Source organism: Epinephelus fuscoguttatus, linkage group LG12, assembly GCF_011397635.1.
Source record: "Epinephelus fuscoguttatus linkage group LG12, E.fuscoguttatus.final_Chr_v1".
NCBI classification, from domain to species: domain Eukaryota; kingdom Metazoa; phylum Chordata; class Actinopteri; order Perciformes; family Serranidae; genus Epinephelus; species Epinephelus fuscoguttatus.
The window spans coordinates 9,672,357-9,689,758 of record NC_064763.1 but is presented as its reverse complement, the minus strand read 5'-3'; the positions used below and the strand labels follow the sequence as shown (position 1 = coordinate 9,689,758).

General features: G+C 40.2%; 1 protein-coding gene across 3 annotated transcripts in view; it reads left to right on the top strand.

Moving 5' to 3' along the window:
• The window catches only part of LOC125897747 (roundabout homolog 1-like), a 133,527-nt gene extending 118,468 nt beyond the window's left edge, over positions 1 to 15,059 (top strand). For 2 of the 3 annotated variants that reach the window (XM_049591086.1, XM_049591085.1), the window contains exons 14-29: positions 562 to 796; positions 2,430 to 2,551; positions 2,723 to 2,894; positions 3,215 to 3,412; positions 4,143 to 4,169; positions 5,714 to 5,753; positions 5,948 to 6,102; positions 6,271 to 6,636; positions 6,723 to 6,842; positions 6,935 to 7,070; positions 9,450 to 9,602; positions 9,711 to 10,162; positions 11,310 to 11,450; positions 11,545 to 11,766; positions 11,849 to 12,003; positions 13,570 to 15,057. In XM_049591086.1, coding sequence (XP_049447043.1) covers positions 562 to 796; positions 2,430 to 2,551; positions 2,723 to 2,894; positions 3,215 to 3,412; positions 4,143 to 4,169; positions 5,714 to 5,753; positions 5,948 to 6,102; positions 6,271 to 6,636; positions 6,723 to 6,842; positions 6,935 to 7,070; positions 9,450 to 9,602; positions 9,711 to 10,162; positions 11,310 to 11,450; positions 11,545 to 11,766; positions 11,849 to 12,003; positions 13,570 to 13,584 — 2,709 coding nt within the window. In that variant the 3' untranslated portion in view covers positions 13,585 to 15,057. Of the gene's footprint in view, positions 1 to 561; positions 797 to 2,429; positions 2,552 to 2,722; positions 2,895 to 3,214; positions 3,413 to 4,142; positions 4,170 to 5,713; positions 5,754 to 5,947; positions 6,103 to 6,270; positions 6,637 to 6,722; positions 6,843 to 6,934; positions 7,071 to 9,449; positions 9,603 to 9,710; positions 10,163 to 11,309; positions 11,451 to 11,544; positions 11,767 to 11,848; positions 12,004 to 13,569 lie in introns of all 3 variants that reach the window. The other variant, XM_049591084.1, reaches the window with a different exon arrangement.
• Positions 15,060 to 17,402: the final 2,343 nt, after the last annotated feature.

The window sequence follows — 17,402 nt, the reverse complement described above, 5'->3', positions numbered from 1 at the left end:
ACTGCACTGAATCAATTTTGGTGTCTTACATTGTGCTTTGTTCCAAACACACAGCATTTTTCTGCGTGGATGTGTGTGTTTGGATGTGTGTATCACTCCACAGAAATATTTTAAGGCACCATTTGTCATAATTGTGTGGTTTAAATGGAAAGTGCTTAGTCCTCTTCTGGCTCAATTTTAACCAGAGCCATGCTGAGGGGAAACTATTAATGACCTCATATTGTGGTTCACAGTGAGACTTCACAGATATGAGGAAATGTTAATCTGTATCAACCTAGAGGCAAAGGCAAAGGCAATTAACTGAGTTTTAACAGATCCTTCCTGCAGGATGTTCACTCACACCCATGATAAGATGCTAGCCTCCTAATGTATGTTTTAACTCATGTGCAGATCTAACTGTGAACCTCAGACTTTACTTGCATTACAGCAATAAAATCTACAGTACTTGCACTCATCTCTTTGATTCAAGCACAGATGTTTATTTGCCCATGATCAAAAAGGGTCCCACTGTCACATGTCTGGACATTTATGCAGCTTGTTTTTCCTCTATATCTCCGCTAGGTTGAGCAACAGTCCCCATACATACAGGGATACAAGGTGCTTTACAGGGCGTCCGCTGAGCATGGCCAGCCTGAGGGGCAGTGGAGCGTCCTAGAGGTGCACACCCCACGGGAGGACGGGGTGGTGATCGGTCAGCTGAAGAGAGGAGCCATATACGAGTTCAAAGTGCGCCCCTTCTTTGATGAGTTCCAGGGAGCTGACAGTGAGGTGAAGGTGGTCAGGACGTTGGAAGAAGGTGACTATCTTAGAACTGTCGTTCTGCAATGTTAACGCAGGACAAAGGTGCAAGAAATTAAATAACATGGTGAAACTTAGAACCATACAGAATGTTTTTACATTCAAAGCTTTTAGTGAGGTTTTGGAATGAAGCTTCGAATGCCTTTCATCATATTTATGATTTCATCACCCTAAAATATACACTACAAATCCTTGAACAAAATCCTTAATTTGTATAGCGTGGAGTGCAAGGCAAATGCAGATACAAAATATGAGCTTTTTCTCTGTAATGACCAAAGTAATTTAATACAATAACGTTAGAGCCAAAATAGATTTTTCATTAATGTGGTTATACAAATGGAGTGACACCTGCGAGCTAGTTCAGGCAGTCAGCTCGTGCTGCAATGATTCATACACACATGTCATAGCTCACTCTCCGGACACCATCCCAATTTGGCGGTCTATTTGAGCTGCAGAAATTTCCCAGCTCTCCCTCTGCCTTGTTAATGCCACTACTGCCCAGTGTCAGTATTGGTGCCTGCTCTTTCAGCCCCACCTCCATCCCAGCGTCCACCTGCAGGCTCCAGCTAGGCAGGGGGGGGGATACTTAATCATCACTCCCCAGTATCACATGTAAACCTGTCTGCAGGGAGTAATGAAGGCAGTGTCCAGACACCAAACTCTAACTATGTTCTGCTGTTTCAGTAAACATTTCAAACGTGTGTTGTCTGACTGAATTATGGTGCTGTTAGTTTGCTGCTAGACCACCCTCGTATTACAGGTGCATACCTCCCTTTGTGTGCAGGAAGCAAAAGAGCAAACAGTTTTTTGACCACAGCGAAAATCTTAGTCTTTTAAACACCAACAAATATGGACTAAAGCAGAAAAGTTCATATCTTTTTCTCTCTTTTTTTTTTAAATAAATTGTGTTTTTTACACGTAAACACAATCCTATGCAGCCACCACTGGAATCTAATCTACAAATAGTATAATACTGAAAATATTACTGTAGCCCAGTTGTTCTCAAACTGTGGGGCAGGCTCCCCTAGGGGGCATCCAGCCACTGCAGCTGGCAGTGCATGAACAGGGGAAAAATATGGAGTGAAACAAAGTTGAATTAATATGATTTATATAGGAAAAATTAACAAACAGGAGTTTGCTGATGCTATCATGCTGACCTTCACTAAAATTCAACATGGATTATTTTTTTATTAGCTGCTTCCCCTATTATTGTTAATAATAAACTTCTGTGGAGAGGGTGAGGCATAAACATTTTTCGGCTTCTGAAAAGGGGCATGAAAGCATGAAACCTAAACCTAGTCTAATCTTTATCTGCAACTGTGCAAAAATACCAGGTTTTAACAGAATGAATAGACATGAAAAAAAAATGCTGCACAACATTTGCATGTCAATTTAGAATTCCACTGTCAAAGTAATGAGTGAATTTTAGAAGCTTTAAACTTTCCTATGCAGCCGTAATGCAATTCTTAAGTTTATTTCAGTTATGGTATATTTGGAGAATAATACAGAGGCAATGTATGTTTTTTAGAATGCAATACTACAAGGGATGCAGACCACACCTGCGACGCAGACAGCATGAGATGCAATTGTGTTTATGTCTGCATGGTTAACTGTATACCTCATTGTCTTAGCCCCAAGCAGAGCACCCCAGGGCGTTACAGTGACAAAGAGCGATGCCAATGGGACTGCCATCCTGGTTGCCTGGAAACCGCCTCCGGAACGGGAAGAGGCTGGAGTCATTCAGGAGTACAAGGTAAGAAAAGGAGGCCCCCACCCTTTCCTGTACACATGCTCTGAATCATGTGCATTACAGTTAAATTGTAAATGGCGTCTTTGTGAGGCTGATGATGCCTCTTGTGTTTCCGGCTGCATCCTTCAGGCAGGCACTGTCATCTCGTTTCCTCTCGTCAACTTCTCTTGACAGATCTGGTGCCTGGGTAATGAGAGCCGCTATCACGTGAACCAGTCGGTCGACGGCTCCACCTTCTCTGTGCTCATCTCCAGTCTGGCGCCAGGAATTCGATACAGCGTGGAGGTTGCGGCCAGCAATGGTGCTGGTCCCGGGGTCAAGAGTGATGTTACTTTTTTTCAATTAGGTAAGAGTCTGTCCAGAAAAGGTGGTGGTTTAGGAAAATGTCACAAAACTAGGCCTTAAAACAGCGATAGCCTAGGGTGTCAACTTTTGTAACATTCCTTAGCTTCCTTTTCTTTACAGAATTCATGAAAAATCAATAAAGCATAATATTGTGCTTACCCTGCTGTTACTTATCCTTTCAGATAGTTTAACAATGCTCTTCTATTTTTGTTGCTGCATCAACATTTGTAAACAGAAATCTCCAGTTTTGCTTTGTGTACATCATTGCAGTTATTTTTGTGCACATATAATGTCTCCTCTCTTTCCTCTTTTCCTGGTTAGACTCTGCAGGCCAGATGATGGATATCAGTGAGGAAAGAGACACGTTGTCTCAGATCTCAGACGTGGTGAGGCAGCCGGCATTTATCGCTGGCATTGGCGCCACCTGCTGGCTGGTCCTCATGATTTTCAGTGTGTGGCTCTACCGTCACCGCAAGAAGAGAAGTGGCCTCAGCAGTACATACACCGGCATCCGCAAGGGTGTGTGTTTCTCTGTTGTGTGTAAATTTAAGAAAGGTAGATGGATAGATGTATGTGTGATCAAGATGGCAACTATATTGGGCAAGTGTGCGTCTGCAAAACAGGTTATCATGTTGCTTTTGTGGGTACATTTGAAGGTTGTCATGACTATAGAGGGGACAAGACATGACATGTTGCCACCACACTAAAGAGCAGTCTTCATCTCTGTGATATTAAGGAATAATTTCAGAAGCTGATAAGTAGATCACATCAAAGGGTGAAAAATACTGCGGTTTAATCTTCCTTTGACACAAAGACTTTAGAAACAAATTTGCATTTGCGACTATGCAGACAGTGAAAGGCTGACCTTTATCCGCTCATTTGTATTGTGTCATTTCCTCAACACAGCACAGTTCTTAGAGGCACAGGCCTGTCAACCTGCCATTACCCTGACTGCTACAATATCACTGTTATTTTCCCACTCTGTGTGTTCGCCTGTCACCCCCATTAACCTTCACCTGGACACTTGTCAGAGACAGAGGCAGCAGTAAAGCAGATGGCATGTGGTTATTTAAATGTGTGTACACGTCAGTTTTTCACATGAAGAGATGTCCATCACACAGCAGAGAGTACATGCATGGCATGTCAAAACCTCAGTGTGAGCACATAGCTTCTACAACAATAAGGTGTATAGAAATGATTTCTACTATGCTCATCTTACTCTATTCCCTGACATTGTCTGTCCCTACAGTGCCCTCATTCACCTTTACACCTACAGGTATGTTCGCTTTGATTTTTCTGCTAATGTGTGTGGTATACTTTATGTATTTAGCAAGTCACTTATTAGAGTGTTTTTTATCCAGTTCAGACAATCCCAAGATGAAATTACATTCTTTCTCTTTGAAGTATTGGTGAGAGCTGATATTTACAGTTCAGTTGTTCATGGTCATTTACATCACTGGTTCCCAACCTGGGGTGCTAATACCTACTATAGGTCGCTATAGCTTCACAGGGGGTCGCAAAGCCTTCTCGATTTTAAGAGGTGTAAGAAAACTGTTGTACACCTATACAGCAGGCATATATTCCAGGATTTCATTCATCTCTGTGAAGAAAACTTAATGAGACTCGTAATTTTTTTTAAGTTTAGATTATTATTGAACCTTACAGGTTAAGGGCACAGTGAAGGCCTGAACACAGTGTTTAGAAAAGTATGCTGTTAAAACAACCAAAGAGCTATCAGAATAATCAGTGTGAGGGAGAAAACACATTGAGTTTGTCAAAAAAAAGCCTATTGAATATGTATTATTGTTAAAATTAAAACAAAATACATAATACAGACAGAGAACCATTTAAAAAGTTCTGAAAAATACCAAGAAAACTCATCTCTTACGTAAAATTCACAGAAATAACCTGCTCCAAATTCATTTTAATCACTCATTTTACACAGGCTTCCTGCAGTTATTGCGTTCACTATTTGGGTTAATTTTAGAGTTTATCAGTTGTTCTGTACTTACTGTTTTGCATTGAGCAAAGTAAGAAATGTTCATAAAATATGTCATTTAGTCAGGGCTCATCAGTTTCAATGATCGGTAAGGGGTCCCTTAGGGAAAAAGGCTGGAAACAATTGATTTACATATAGAAATGAAACAAATGGAAGTACAACTTAAAGAAGATTGCACAATGCTAAAAGAACCTATGAATGGAATTTTATAAATATCTCAACATAGGATGCAGCAAACAAAAGTGAAATAAAGTAAGATTACATAAGTAAAACATAAAGAATCTGAGCCAAAAGGGAAAGTGATTAAATAATTCTCTAAGTGTTGTGTAGCATCTGTTTCCACAGCATATGACTGCAGTATAAGCAAGTAAATATATATGTGTTGAATCATATCATGGATTTTGCTGATCATAATAAAGCAACAATGTGCTTTTGCATAAACATCTATAGTATATGCTGATTCTGTGCTGAGCTAGGTTAGCTTTATATGACTAAATAAGAGAAATATATCCTCTGCTGGAGAATTTTTATTTGTTTGATGTTTTACTGTTGCTGGAGGAGAAACTGTTTCAAACAGTGTCTCTGAATCAATTCTGAAGTTTTATGGAGGTTGGTGAAGGCACAGGCAATTATTTGTGTTGTGTTACTGCACATTAAATCACAGAGTCAGTCTTTCGATGGAAGCATGTATTGAAGTGAGTGTAGACTTTTGACTTTATAGAAATTCTACCTGCCTTTCATGGTTTCGTTTTCTCTGCCTTTGGCACTTCCTGTTTTTGACAGCTCATCAAGGTTTAATGTTTTTCTGTTTCTCTTTGCAGTGGCGTATCAAAGAGGAGAGTCTGTGTGCAGTGCTGGCAGGTGAGTGATATTTTTGTCTCTTTGTGTTATATAAAGACTCACAGGACACATGCACTTACACTGTGGGATCACTAGGGGGAGGTGTCTCCCTTCTCCACGCAATGACTCTAATGCATCCTCCCTGTTCTCACTCATCAGTGATAAATGTGAACAGCAGGTTTTGATTGACAGCACTGTGGTCCTCCTTGTTGCAGACCTGGCCTTCTCAGCATGGGTGAACCTCTAAACCAGCTGTGGCTGCCAGACAATTGGCCAAATGCATGTGCCAATCACAAGGACTGTAGCATCAACTGCTGCAATAATGGCAATGGCACCAGTGACAGTAACATGACAACATACAGCCGACCAGGTTAGTGCAGGACTGAGTTCACGTAAAGGTCCAGGCACTGCAGGAGTCTCTGAGATATATGCTGTCATGGCATCTTATACAATTCACATGGCTTCCAGCAATGCTGAAGCTTTTGTGACTTGTGTTTTTGCTGTGTTCATGTGCTCCTTTGTTTCCTGCTCTCTTCAGCTGACTGCATAGCTAACTATGGAAATCATCCAGAAAACAAGCAGGGGGGACAGCTTGGTTCTGAGACGGCCATTTACAGCGATGTGAACCTCTCCAACAAGCTCAACGAGATTAAAACATTCAACAACTCCAACTTGTGCTATGCGAGTCCAGGAGGAGATTCAGCAGCCACGTATGAACCCATCCCATACGCCACCACACAGCTCATTCAGGCCAGCATCAAGAATAAGGCAGCCACCGGTGGCGCTATAGCAGAACCTCTGGACATGCCCTGCTGGAAACAGCCCCCCAACCCACCTCCAATACCAAAGGAGATGGCAGCACAGATGCAGTACAACATAATTGAGCAAAACATGCTCAATAAAGGTAGATTACAGTTAAATTTTATTCTCTTTACACCATTTCTATGAAAAAAAAAGCTGTTGCAGATTTTCTAGTTTCTTTGTCTTCAGATCATCTGCAAGGAGCTGAAGGGATGATCCATCCTAAAACTATCCCCTACAACCAGAGCCGTGATCACAGCACAGGAGGCTCACACCACAGCTCTGACAGAGGCAGCAACAGCACCTCAGGTAAGGCCAACGGCTACTTTGTACAGTAGTGAATTTTAATGAGGAGAGCTATAAGTCTGTGTTTTCCTTGATGTTTTCTTCTCATCTCTCAGGGAGTCAAAATCAAAAGAAGGGAACGCGAGCCCCAAAGATCCCAAAACATAATGCAGTAAACTGGGGAGAAGCCCTGTCTCCTCCTCATGCTAATGCCTGGGACTGTGATGAGTACAGCATACCCATGGAAAGGAGGTGAGGGGGAAAAGACACACACAGATGCCAGCACTTTTATACAGCACAAACTAAGGCCTTGTTCAGGATGCCAGCCTATTTTTTTTTAAATCCAGATTGTATCCAGATTGATTTGAGGAAGTCTGGACAGCTAAAACCACATGAAATGCAATGTTTGCATATCTGATCCAAACCACATTTGGAGGTGATTTGACATGTGATCCCGGTCACATTTCTGCAGATGCGTCTAGGCTTTCTGGCAGCTCAAACTGAATTTCAAAGTCTCTTTGAACACAACATGCAATGACATTGTCAAATCTAGAGTGACGGAGGTGCTGAGCAGATCCATGCTGCTACCAGCAAAGCACTAAAGAAGACAACAAGGGGAACAACACTCTGTAGACAGACACCGAAATAAAATGTTTAGAGGGCAAAATGATGGACCTCCGTTTCTCAAGCTTCCTCGTCACCAGTGTTGCTACATATTTACTGAGGCCTATGTCGTTATGCCTTTAACAGTGCGGACAGTCTGTCCTCAAGATCTGATTTGAGAAATAAATCTGATTTGCCTGCAGATTGAACGTAGCCTATCACACAGACATGCATAGCTCATTCAACTGGTAGTGTTTAGGTGGGGTCTCGAAAGAGAGCTGCAGTGGTGCACCTCAAAATGCCCAAAAATATTCCCCAAACATATTACTTCATTTGCTCTCAACTGAGTGAATAAAATTAGATTTTAAAAAAAGGGAAAAAATTATAATGAAGGTGTCAGTGTGTCATGTTTAATATTATGCTGCTCCTTAGTAAAGTGTAGCCCACCAGGATAAATTAAAATTAACAACAACAAAAAAATAATAACATAATAAAGTTATCAGACTCATACAAGCATAATTGGAGGTACGCTGTGAACATCTGCAAACCTTCCGTCAAAACAGACCTTGATGTCACAACCAATACTATTCTGCAACACTGTCAAAATTAGCACAGTTATTTATTTATTTTTTTGCATTTGTGTAAAAAAACTGTTGCTGCGTTTTGCTTACTTCCGAGTACTGCCAAACCAGCTGGCTAGGATGGGGATGATAATAGAGTTTTAGATGGAGAGTTTCCTTTTAAAAAGTTGCCTGACAAATCTTTGGAAGAAGTATTATGCTGGTTTTGCAAAGTCAAATTTAATTACCTCTGAAGTAACTCCTCTATGACATACATCCTCAAAGCAGAGCACCCTACCAAAACTACAGGGCTTCCCCAATCTACAATACAGTACAGCAGTGTGGTGTTTGTTGGCGAATATTGACACCTGTCAGTGAAACGGTAACTAATGGATAGCTGAAAACTGCTGCCCAGTTAACACAGTAGAAGGTGGACTGATCATTTGAAATGGATTGACAGACAGCTTTTATAATCCACCCTCGAGAGGAACAATCGCACCAAGAGCACACACTTTGTATTAGGGCTGGGTGTCCTTTGAAAAATGACCTTTAAAATTATCCTTAAAAATCACACCAATACAAACTGAGTACTTCATTTGGTGCAAATGACAGATTGTGAAACCTAGGACACAACCTTACAATAGCCTGCCCAAAGTGTTTTTGTGTCAATAAAACATTTTTTCTAACCAAAGTAATTTACAGTTTACTTTACAATGTTTTGGTGGCACCTGACCACAATGAACTGCATTTCTCCGTCAAATACATCGCATCCCCACTTCACCACACCACAGACTGTATGGTCTGCAGCTGCTGCGGTGGCGGGCCAATCACATGTTGCATTAAACTGAAGAGCGCTTGTGATGATTGGTTGCAGACAAAACCATACAAAAAGTTATCTTTTTCTAGACCTACAAAAACAAAAAGGATCGAATGCAGGTAAAGTTTTGATACTAAGTGATACTGGCTTATTTTGGTCAATACCTTAAACGTATCAAATATTGATACCCAGCTCAACTTTGTGTGAAGGCAAAGGGGCACAGAGGATGAACAGCATAATGACAACTACTTACACTATTACAATTTATCACAGCCATTTGTGCAGTTAGTTTATTTTTTATCGATCAACAGCCCTATTTATAAGCAATCTAATTATACAATTTAGGTTCTTGTTGTCAGTCTACTATGACAGCAGGTTTTATATAATTGAAATGACTTCATAAAATGGACAATGAACGGAACAGAAACAAGCATGCATTCAAGAGATGTGCAGTATTTCAGCAATAAAAAACAGATGGTGCAGAAAGCTTATTTTTCATCATTGTACATTTTTTTATGATGTGAATTTGTGTTTTGATGGCAGACCAAGGGATTTGCATTGATGTCTAATGGGCTGTGACTAATGTGCTGGGACTGCCAGCACCCCTCATTCCTTTTGCCATTACCTCATGTCAGTTGTCCTTTTCTTCAGTTTTGATCCAGAGGAGAGAATAGAGGGCTGCCCGACTCCACCAGTTAGAGGGGCAGCCTCATCCCCTACTGAAGTGTCCTATAGTCACCCATCTCACACAGCACCACAGGGAGACCAGAGCAATGGCCCGCATGATGGAACTGAGCACCTCAGGTAACTGCAGTAAACCTTCGTGACACTGCATTCAGTCATTTTTAACTGACACTGTACTTTTTTTTTGGTTGTGACAAGACTGCACAAATTTTTTCATCCACTTTACAGCCAGCACATCACCAGCCACCCTCGCCCTCTTTCTCCACCACACACCTACAGCTCCATACCCTTCTGCATTGACACCGATGTACAGGAAGAGGATGAGGAGGAGGAAGAGGCAGAGGAGGAGACAGACGCAGAGCTCGCTGATAGTCATTTCAGCCAACACCACGACCGGCAGAAGCACAAACACCAGCTGCACCATCCCTCTTCACACAAGCTGCTCCTCCATGGGCTGGAGCAGACCCCAGCCTCAAGTACTGGGGATCTGGACCGATCAGTCACAGGGTCCATGGTTAACAGCTGGGGCTCAGCATCTGAAGACAACATCTCATCTGGCAGGTCCAGTGTTGTCAGCACCTCGGAAGGATCCTTCTTTACAGATGGCGATTTCAACCAGGCAGTAACGTCTTCGCGGGATATTGTCGGCCTGCGCATGTGCAGATACCCAGAGGAGTCAGGTGAGAAAGCTTCAGGGGACAAAGGTTTGATTTTGTGTTCAAGCCTATGAGCTACATTAGTGCCATGGCTCAAGGGATGGCAATGTTGGTCTTTCATTCAGTCCACCACTTCTTCTGTATTTGATGAAATGTTGTTCAGAGTCATGGTCCCCAGAGGATGATCATCATACATCATGACGTTATTCAGTTCAAAAAATTGTTTGGATTGATTTTTCTCTGACAATTAATTACAGTATTAGCACATTAAAATCAACTTAAAGTTTACTGTTACATGCACTAGAGGTGTACAGAGATGTCATTATATACATATCTTCAACCAACAAAATTTAATGTTTCAATATATGTATTACGATAGAAGATTGGAAGTTGGCATGGCTAATACCAGAACACACATTAAATTGGGCAAATGTTGTATTTTCTAACCAGATATTCATTGGCAGTGCAGTTGTTCTACCTTCAAATCATCAAACTATGAACTATCTTAATGCCTATGAAATAAATCCTGAAATAAATAAGGAAATACATATATAAATAAATGTAAATATAAGTAAGTCAATATGGTTTAATAAATACATAGACCTTGTATTGTGTATTTTTCAAATGACTTCTTATGTATTTACTTTTAGGGGACTTCTACTTCATAATTCCACATGCCTTTCCCAGCTTTTTTATTACCATCTGTTTACATAACCAACACATATTAGGTAGGCTGTTAGCTGAGATTATGCATAATTTGCAGGGGTTTAAAAGAAATCCAGCTGCCCCACCAGGCTTTTGTATCGCTGCATGACGGCTCCTCCTCCTAGTGCGCTCTTAGCCCACTGTGAGCTGAGTCCGTGGGGGCAATCAGAAGGATAGGAAATGAAATGACTAGTTTGTGAAATCAAAGTCCTATCTTGCAAACAAAATTAGAATTTTTATATTGTGGCCATCACAATGATATGAATTGATTTGAGGAAACATAATGCGCAAACATTTAATTTTCTTTTCCTGAATAACAACAGGCAACTTAGGGTAGAATAAATATATGTTTCCATCCCATTATTTGTGCCACCCTGCACAAGGTATTCAGTTTCGGATACATCCCTTAAATGTACCAGTTCATGTGATCTTAACATTAAATGCTATATCTGTGTGATAATTTCAGGCCGGCGGCCCCAGCGACCCAGCAGCCCCATGTCCACAGACAGCAACATGAGTCCTGCAATAACACATAAAAGACCAAGAAGGCATAAACAGAACCAGTCTGGTCAACAGGGCTACCAACCCAAAGATGTCTTCAATGATGGTAAAGACTGAACCCAGAACGAGATTAGAGATTTTACTCCCATTTATCTTCTGATAACTAACATTTGGATCCCTGTGCTCTGCTGTGTCCCCAGACTCCTGCATGCCTCTAAATTTTCCCAGCCAGATGTCCCATGGTGACTATAAAGCAAGGGGGGCCACGCTGCCCCGGATGGGCTCTGGGGAGGCACGGGGTCGAAGAGGCAGCACTGGGACTCACAGGGTCAAAGAGGCATCGGGTGAGCATAGAGAGAACCAGGACAAGCACAAGACTCCACAAGGAGGAAAAGGAAGCAGCAAAAGCCGACAGCACTCAGGTACTGGATGGACTCGTGCTTTGGAGCTTTTTAATAAGTAGTTAAGCCAGCAGCTGACTAAAACATTTTGTTTCTTCTCCAGAATTTGGGGATGTCCTCCTGTATAGTCGTCCCTCCTTCCCATCAGGTCAAGCTCAGAGGGAGCCTGATGATACTAATTCAGCCAGCTTTATGTCATGTGGAGACTCAAGGACCAAACAGGGAGGACAGGTGGCACCTACAGGACAGGTTGAAGAGGTAAGCCAAAATCAGGAATCAAATCATCAGTCACATAGAAATAGTCTTTAAGCTATTTCATGTATATTTATTTTGTCCAAATATGTAGCTTGCTCTATCAAAATCAGTCAGATGTCACAACAGCTCATTTCTTTATAAACATGGATTTTTGGTCAGTTCAGGTTTTGTTTGATTGTAAATAAGTAAAGTCTCAGCTCTCAGAATATGAAACTCGTATAGCCAAATACAGAGAATAAATTCAGTTTTGAAGCTTGTAAATGCACGATGACAAGCTAGCAGCGAAACACTTGTCACCTCATTCCTCCCTCTATGTCTTCCTGACATTAGGAATGAAATGTTTAACGTTATATTAACAAGGCCAGGTCCTGAACAGTGGGTTTTCCTCTGATCTTAAATAATGTCTTGGCTTTCAGAATATTTAAACCTTTTAAAGCCCGAGTGTTTAGGATTTAGTGGCATCTAGGGGTGAGCTACAGAACTGGTACTTTTCCTGCCTGCCACGTTTAGTTTGTCCCATTCTGGGCTACTGTTGAAAAACTGTCAGACTCCATGGAAGAGGACTTGCCAAACATGTAGATATAAACAGCTTATTCTAAGGTAATGAAAACACAACGATTTTTAATTTCAGTTGATTATAAACTAATGAAAACAAAGTTACAAATATTATATTCCGTTTCTGTCAATAGATGATCCTAGATCTTTCAAACATACCAGGTCACCACTAATGACCCGCTTGAGCTAGTTCTAAGCAGCTTAGCTTTGGCATCAAAATATAGCATTGTGTTTTTAAACTTTTGTCAGTATGGACTTGCTACACATTGTTAGTTTGGTTAGATTCTCCACAATTCAATCGCTCCGTTCAATGTACGGAGACTATGAGCACCACAGTATAATGCATTCAGATTTACCTGCACGCTAAACAAAAGAGACACTGTGAACGTGTTGATTCCCTACTTTTGAAGCAGTCATAAAGTCCTTTAGTCGGTGAGGGTCCACCAATCAAAAGAATCAAAAGGGTTTTTTTTTTTAATATTGTCATGTGAGGTCCATTGCTGTAACTGCAAGATGACAGACCACACTTCTTCTGACATAAACAATATTTCCTCCACTTCCTGCACAGTATTGTTGGGTATGCTTGTTTTTGTTACTTTGCTGGGTACAGAATAAGTGTCCCCAGGCTTTTCTGTGTATTTTTCACCTCGAGACAGCCCACAGACTAAAGCATGTGCTCGCACTTTGGAAGGCCATTGAGCTCAGTCATTTACCTTTGCAGCCACCGTACTAAAAACTCTTTTCTCAAGAGCACGGCTTGGCAAGAGTCATGATGTAATGGATGTATTTTACTTAATATTTGGAACATAACGTCAGTACTGATATTATTAGAAAGCCTGTAATGTCCTCTTTTCAACAGCGCACAAAACTCAAAATGTGTTTCAGGGTCAGTGTAGCTGAAAATGATAGAGCAAGTCACATATTTGTATTTTATCATCTGTGACACAAGTGAGCAAACAACTTCAATTGATAAGTGCAATGACAAAAAAACATGACACTGTTTTGTTTCCACAGTTCCTGAAAAGCTAAGAAGCAATGCAAGCACTAAAGGAATATCCTACAGCTGCTTCAGACGAAGGACTATGACCTTGACCTTATGGAAAAAAAGACTCTTTAAATACTGCACAATACATGCTATTGTTTTCTACTTTAAATTTCTCATTAGGTGTTGGAAAAAAAGAAAAAGTGCTCTCATGTTTAAGTCTGTGGACTTCAATTTGATGCACTGTTTATTGTTTGTGTTTTTTGGGTGACCAGCCTCCAGGAGCCTGAACCGCTGGTCACTCAATAAAGCAAGATGAATGCACATTTGATGGCGGTTGTGAGTGTCTACACAAATATTGTCCATGGTGACTGCTTGATGCGGTCCATACATGATCTTTGCCTGTCAGTTGTCTTGTTATTTTACTGTAATTGATATTCAGTCATTACCAGCCATCTTGTAAATTCTTGAAATTGTTTACTGCCACAGAAGTGCTTCAAATTCAAATTTTATATAACAGTGTTAATGTTTTATAAGTGATGTACATCTTGTCTTTGTATTATTTGTTCTACTTTGGTTATAAAAGCACAATCACTTAATTTTATTCTAAGTCTTTATTATATGAATTTCAGTCTGGAGGGAATCAGTCTTTGGAGTCTTGTTAATCGTTTCATCAGTTTGCCTCAGGCTGAGAAAATGATTGTTGATTGTGACTGTGCATTCGGTTGCGTACATTTGAGCTGCTTTCATTCAGATTTGAACTATCTGTTGTGTGTACTGAGAGAATTGCATGCAGATTCACCTGTAGAAGCTTTTACTTAACATCTTGTCTGCTTTGTCTTCCCTTTGGGATGGTGAAAAACCTGGTCATGGACTGGTTCCATTTATTGTTTTCTCCTCTGAGTCCATTTCATTTAGTCCTGTGTGGCCATAACTCCTGGAGTAGGACTGGACAATATGCTTAATTTATCCACTTACTGATCATGAGTCTTTGACCAACCTGAATTCACTCATATGGCAAATTTTAGAGGAAAAAAAACTTAAGCCTGTCAAATATTAGAAAGCCAGTTTAAGAAGGTGAATATTATCAGTCACTGATGTATGAAACAATAATATTGCTTATGTACAGTCATAAAGTTAAATCTGCATTGTGCTATAGATTTTGGTCATATTGTCCAGCCCTATTCTCTAAGTTATATATGGAGCAAATATGTCACTTTAACTACTCTGTTTCAATAAATATTGCTGTTCCTTAAGCAACAACAACAAATAATCTTTCAATTCATTCTTGTATTCATTCAAGTGAAACACTGAAAATCTTCACACTAGTTTTTGCCAGGCAAAGATGGCAAACAGCCTAGTCACTAAAAAGAAGATGTTAGCAGTGTACATTTCTGCAAACCACAATCAGCTACATTAAAGGCCAAAACCGGTAGCAAATGCTGCAAATCAAAAAATAGGCCTCTATCATGTTATTTTCAATTATGTCCGCAGCAGCTAGATGTACGTTTACGCTCCTGGATGTGCCGACCCACGGCATTTTATGCCACTGTCCTATTTCCAGCCTCGTTGCCCCCAGAATAAAAAATTAAAATGCATTTTTCACCCACTCACTCTCTGCTTGTACATACCAGCTCCTGTAGCAGCTCTTTTTCTCTGCTCCTTTGGCAGCTCAACTCCTCTCCTAACCATTGATGTATAAGAGAACTCTGTAGCTGTTGCCACGTCTCGTGTGTGATGAAGAATATCTCAAGCTGAATGGCTCACAATCCCATTCATTAGCTATAAAGATCGTGGCCAAAAAGCCTGGCAAGTCATACCTCTCCAGACTGGCTCCTCAGATGAGAAATCAAGTTTAATTAGTGGATGTCCACACATGATTTTTAGCTAATGGATAGGTGGAGGAAGTACAGATCTTTCACTTAGCAGTGGTAATAAATTTGCGTGTTTATCTGTTGACAAGCTGCATTGCAACATGTCCAGTGTATGCTCCCACTTGACACACGTCACCTGACATGGCATGCCACATCAATGTGTTATCAGCTTTACACCTTCATACGTATCACAGCAACGGTTCTGAAGTGCAGTAATATGTAAAATGTGTTTGTCTTGTGGAGGTGGGGGGGTTGGTGGATGACGTACTCTTGCCAAGCTGCAGACCACTACCATTGCAATTTTACAAGTAGCTTTTTAGGTACCAAATGTGGATGTGTTTTTAGCGACCCGTTGTGTTCGCTTTAGTTTTGTTAAAACTAAAGCTGAAAAGAAAAGTACGGTGAGTATGTTTCCTCGTCCTTTTGTCACTTTTAACTAAAAACATTTAACTAAGCTATAACTCATACAATGTTTTTTTTTTTGGTTTGTTTTTTATTTTAAGACCTTGAAAAGTTTTAATTATGTAATATTTAGGGGGAACTAGTGGTGAGGATTACAGATTGCAACCAGCTGAAACTTACAATTCCGGTTACAATTCCTTTAGCGTTCAGTGTTCAGGAGGTTTTTACCATGAGCTAAATTATCCTCAGAGGTTTCTTCCTCTCCAAAACAAATGAACCCAGTGATTTGAACCTGTAGAAACACTGAATAAAACAGTGTCACATTCAAAAAATCAGTGCTACTGCAGAAACATGGCAGTGCAACATGGCCATCTCCATGAATGAGGAACCACTTTTTATGTACATATAATATATATATAATATTATTCCATTTCTGCTAATATATCCCCCTAAATCCTACACACTGGACCTTTAAAGCAAATGACGCACATACATTAAGACTTCGAAAATACCCCTTTTTTCACAAACTTGTGTGTATATATAGTCCACTGTGTTTATACTACAAGACACATTATTGAATAGGTTTGGTTTAAAACATGTGAAATTGTCTTGGGCAAAGATGTGTAAAACTGCACTCTGCAGAACTGACATCAAGTAAAAATATTCTTTAATGTGAGGCTCAGTGATTTTAAACCATGAAATCTGATGTTTAAAGGCAAATTAAATTTAAATTGCAGCATTCCAAAAGCCAGCCGTTCTTGAGAATCTGATTTTTGCTGTTATTTATAATCAAAACATCTTCAAAGATCTTTGTTCATTTATGTTTTTTTTTTTAGTTCCATTCCTGATTTCCAACTGTCACCAGTGTTTTTGCTGAATGCTCCTCAGTTCATCCCACAGGTGGATGTGGAAGACGAGAGGAAAGAGAACAGTGAGGATGTGATGACATGCTGTTTAATTAACCTCACTTATGAACTTTCATCAACAGAGCAGCTGTGTGTTGCTGAACTGAAGAAAGTCTTTCACAGATGTCTTTCAGTGTGTGAGTATGTATCGTGAGTGTCAGTTTGAGTATTCCTCGACTCACACCGTAAGCGGTGCATCATTCACAAATAATTGAAGTGATGTTATAATTATACAGAACTCATTGTGATTAATGAACAAGGTTGATCCTGAAGCAACTCCGTTAAGCAGTGAAAAGTGAGGTGTCAGATTGTTTTCACCTCAGTGTGGTTTCCTCTGATATTTCCCAAATGTGACTGTGGCTACCTGAGAAGACACAAACTGACATCCCCTGCTAAACTGGTTTCTAGAATTAAACTTTGGTTTTTGTCAAATACTGAAAATTATGGGTCTTGATTGCATTCACAATTATTAGGATATTGATATTGGTTGCTTATTTTACCAAGATGGGGTCTGCGGGATGAATCTACTGAGAATGTATCTTTAAGATTTTATTGTTTCCTGTTTGGTGTTTGATCTGAATGACTATAAAATGATCTGAAACACTTTAAGGCACTATACTCATTTTTATTTGTCTATATATTTATATTAGAGGGATAGTTTGGATTTTTATGCCTCTGTGCTGC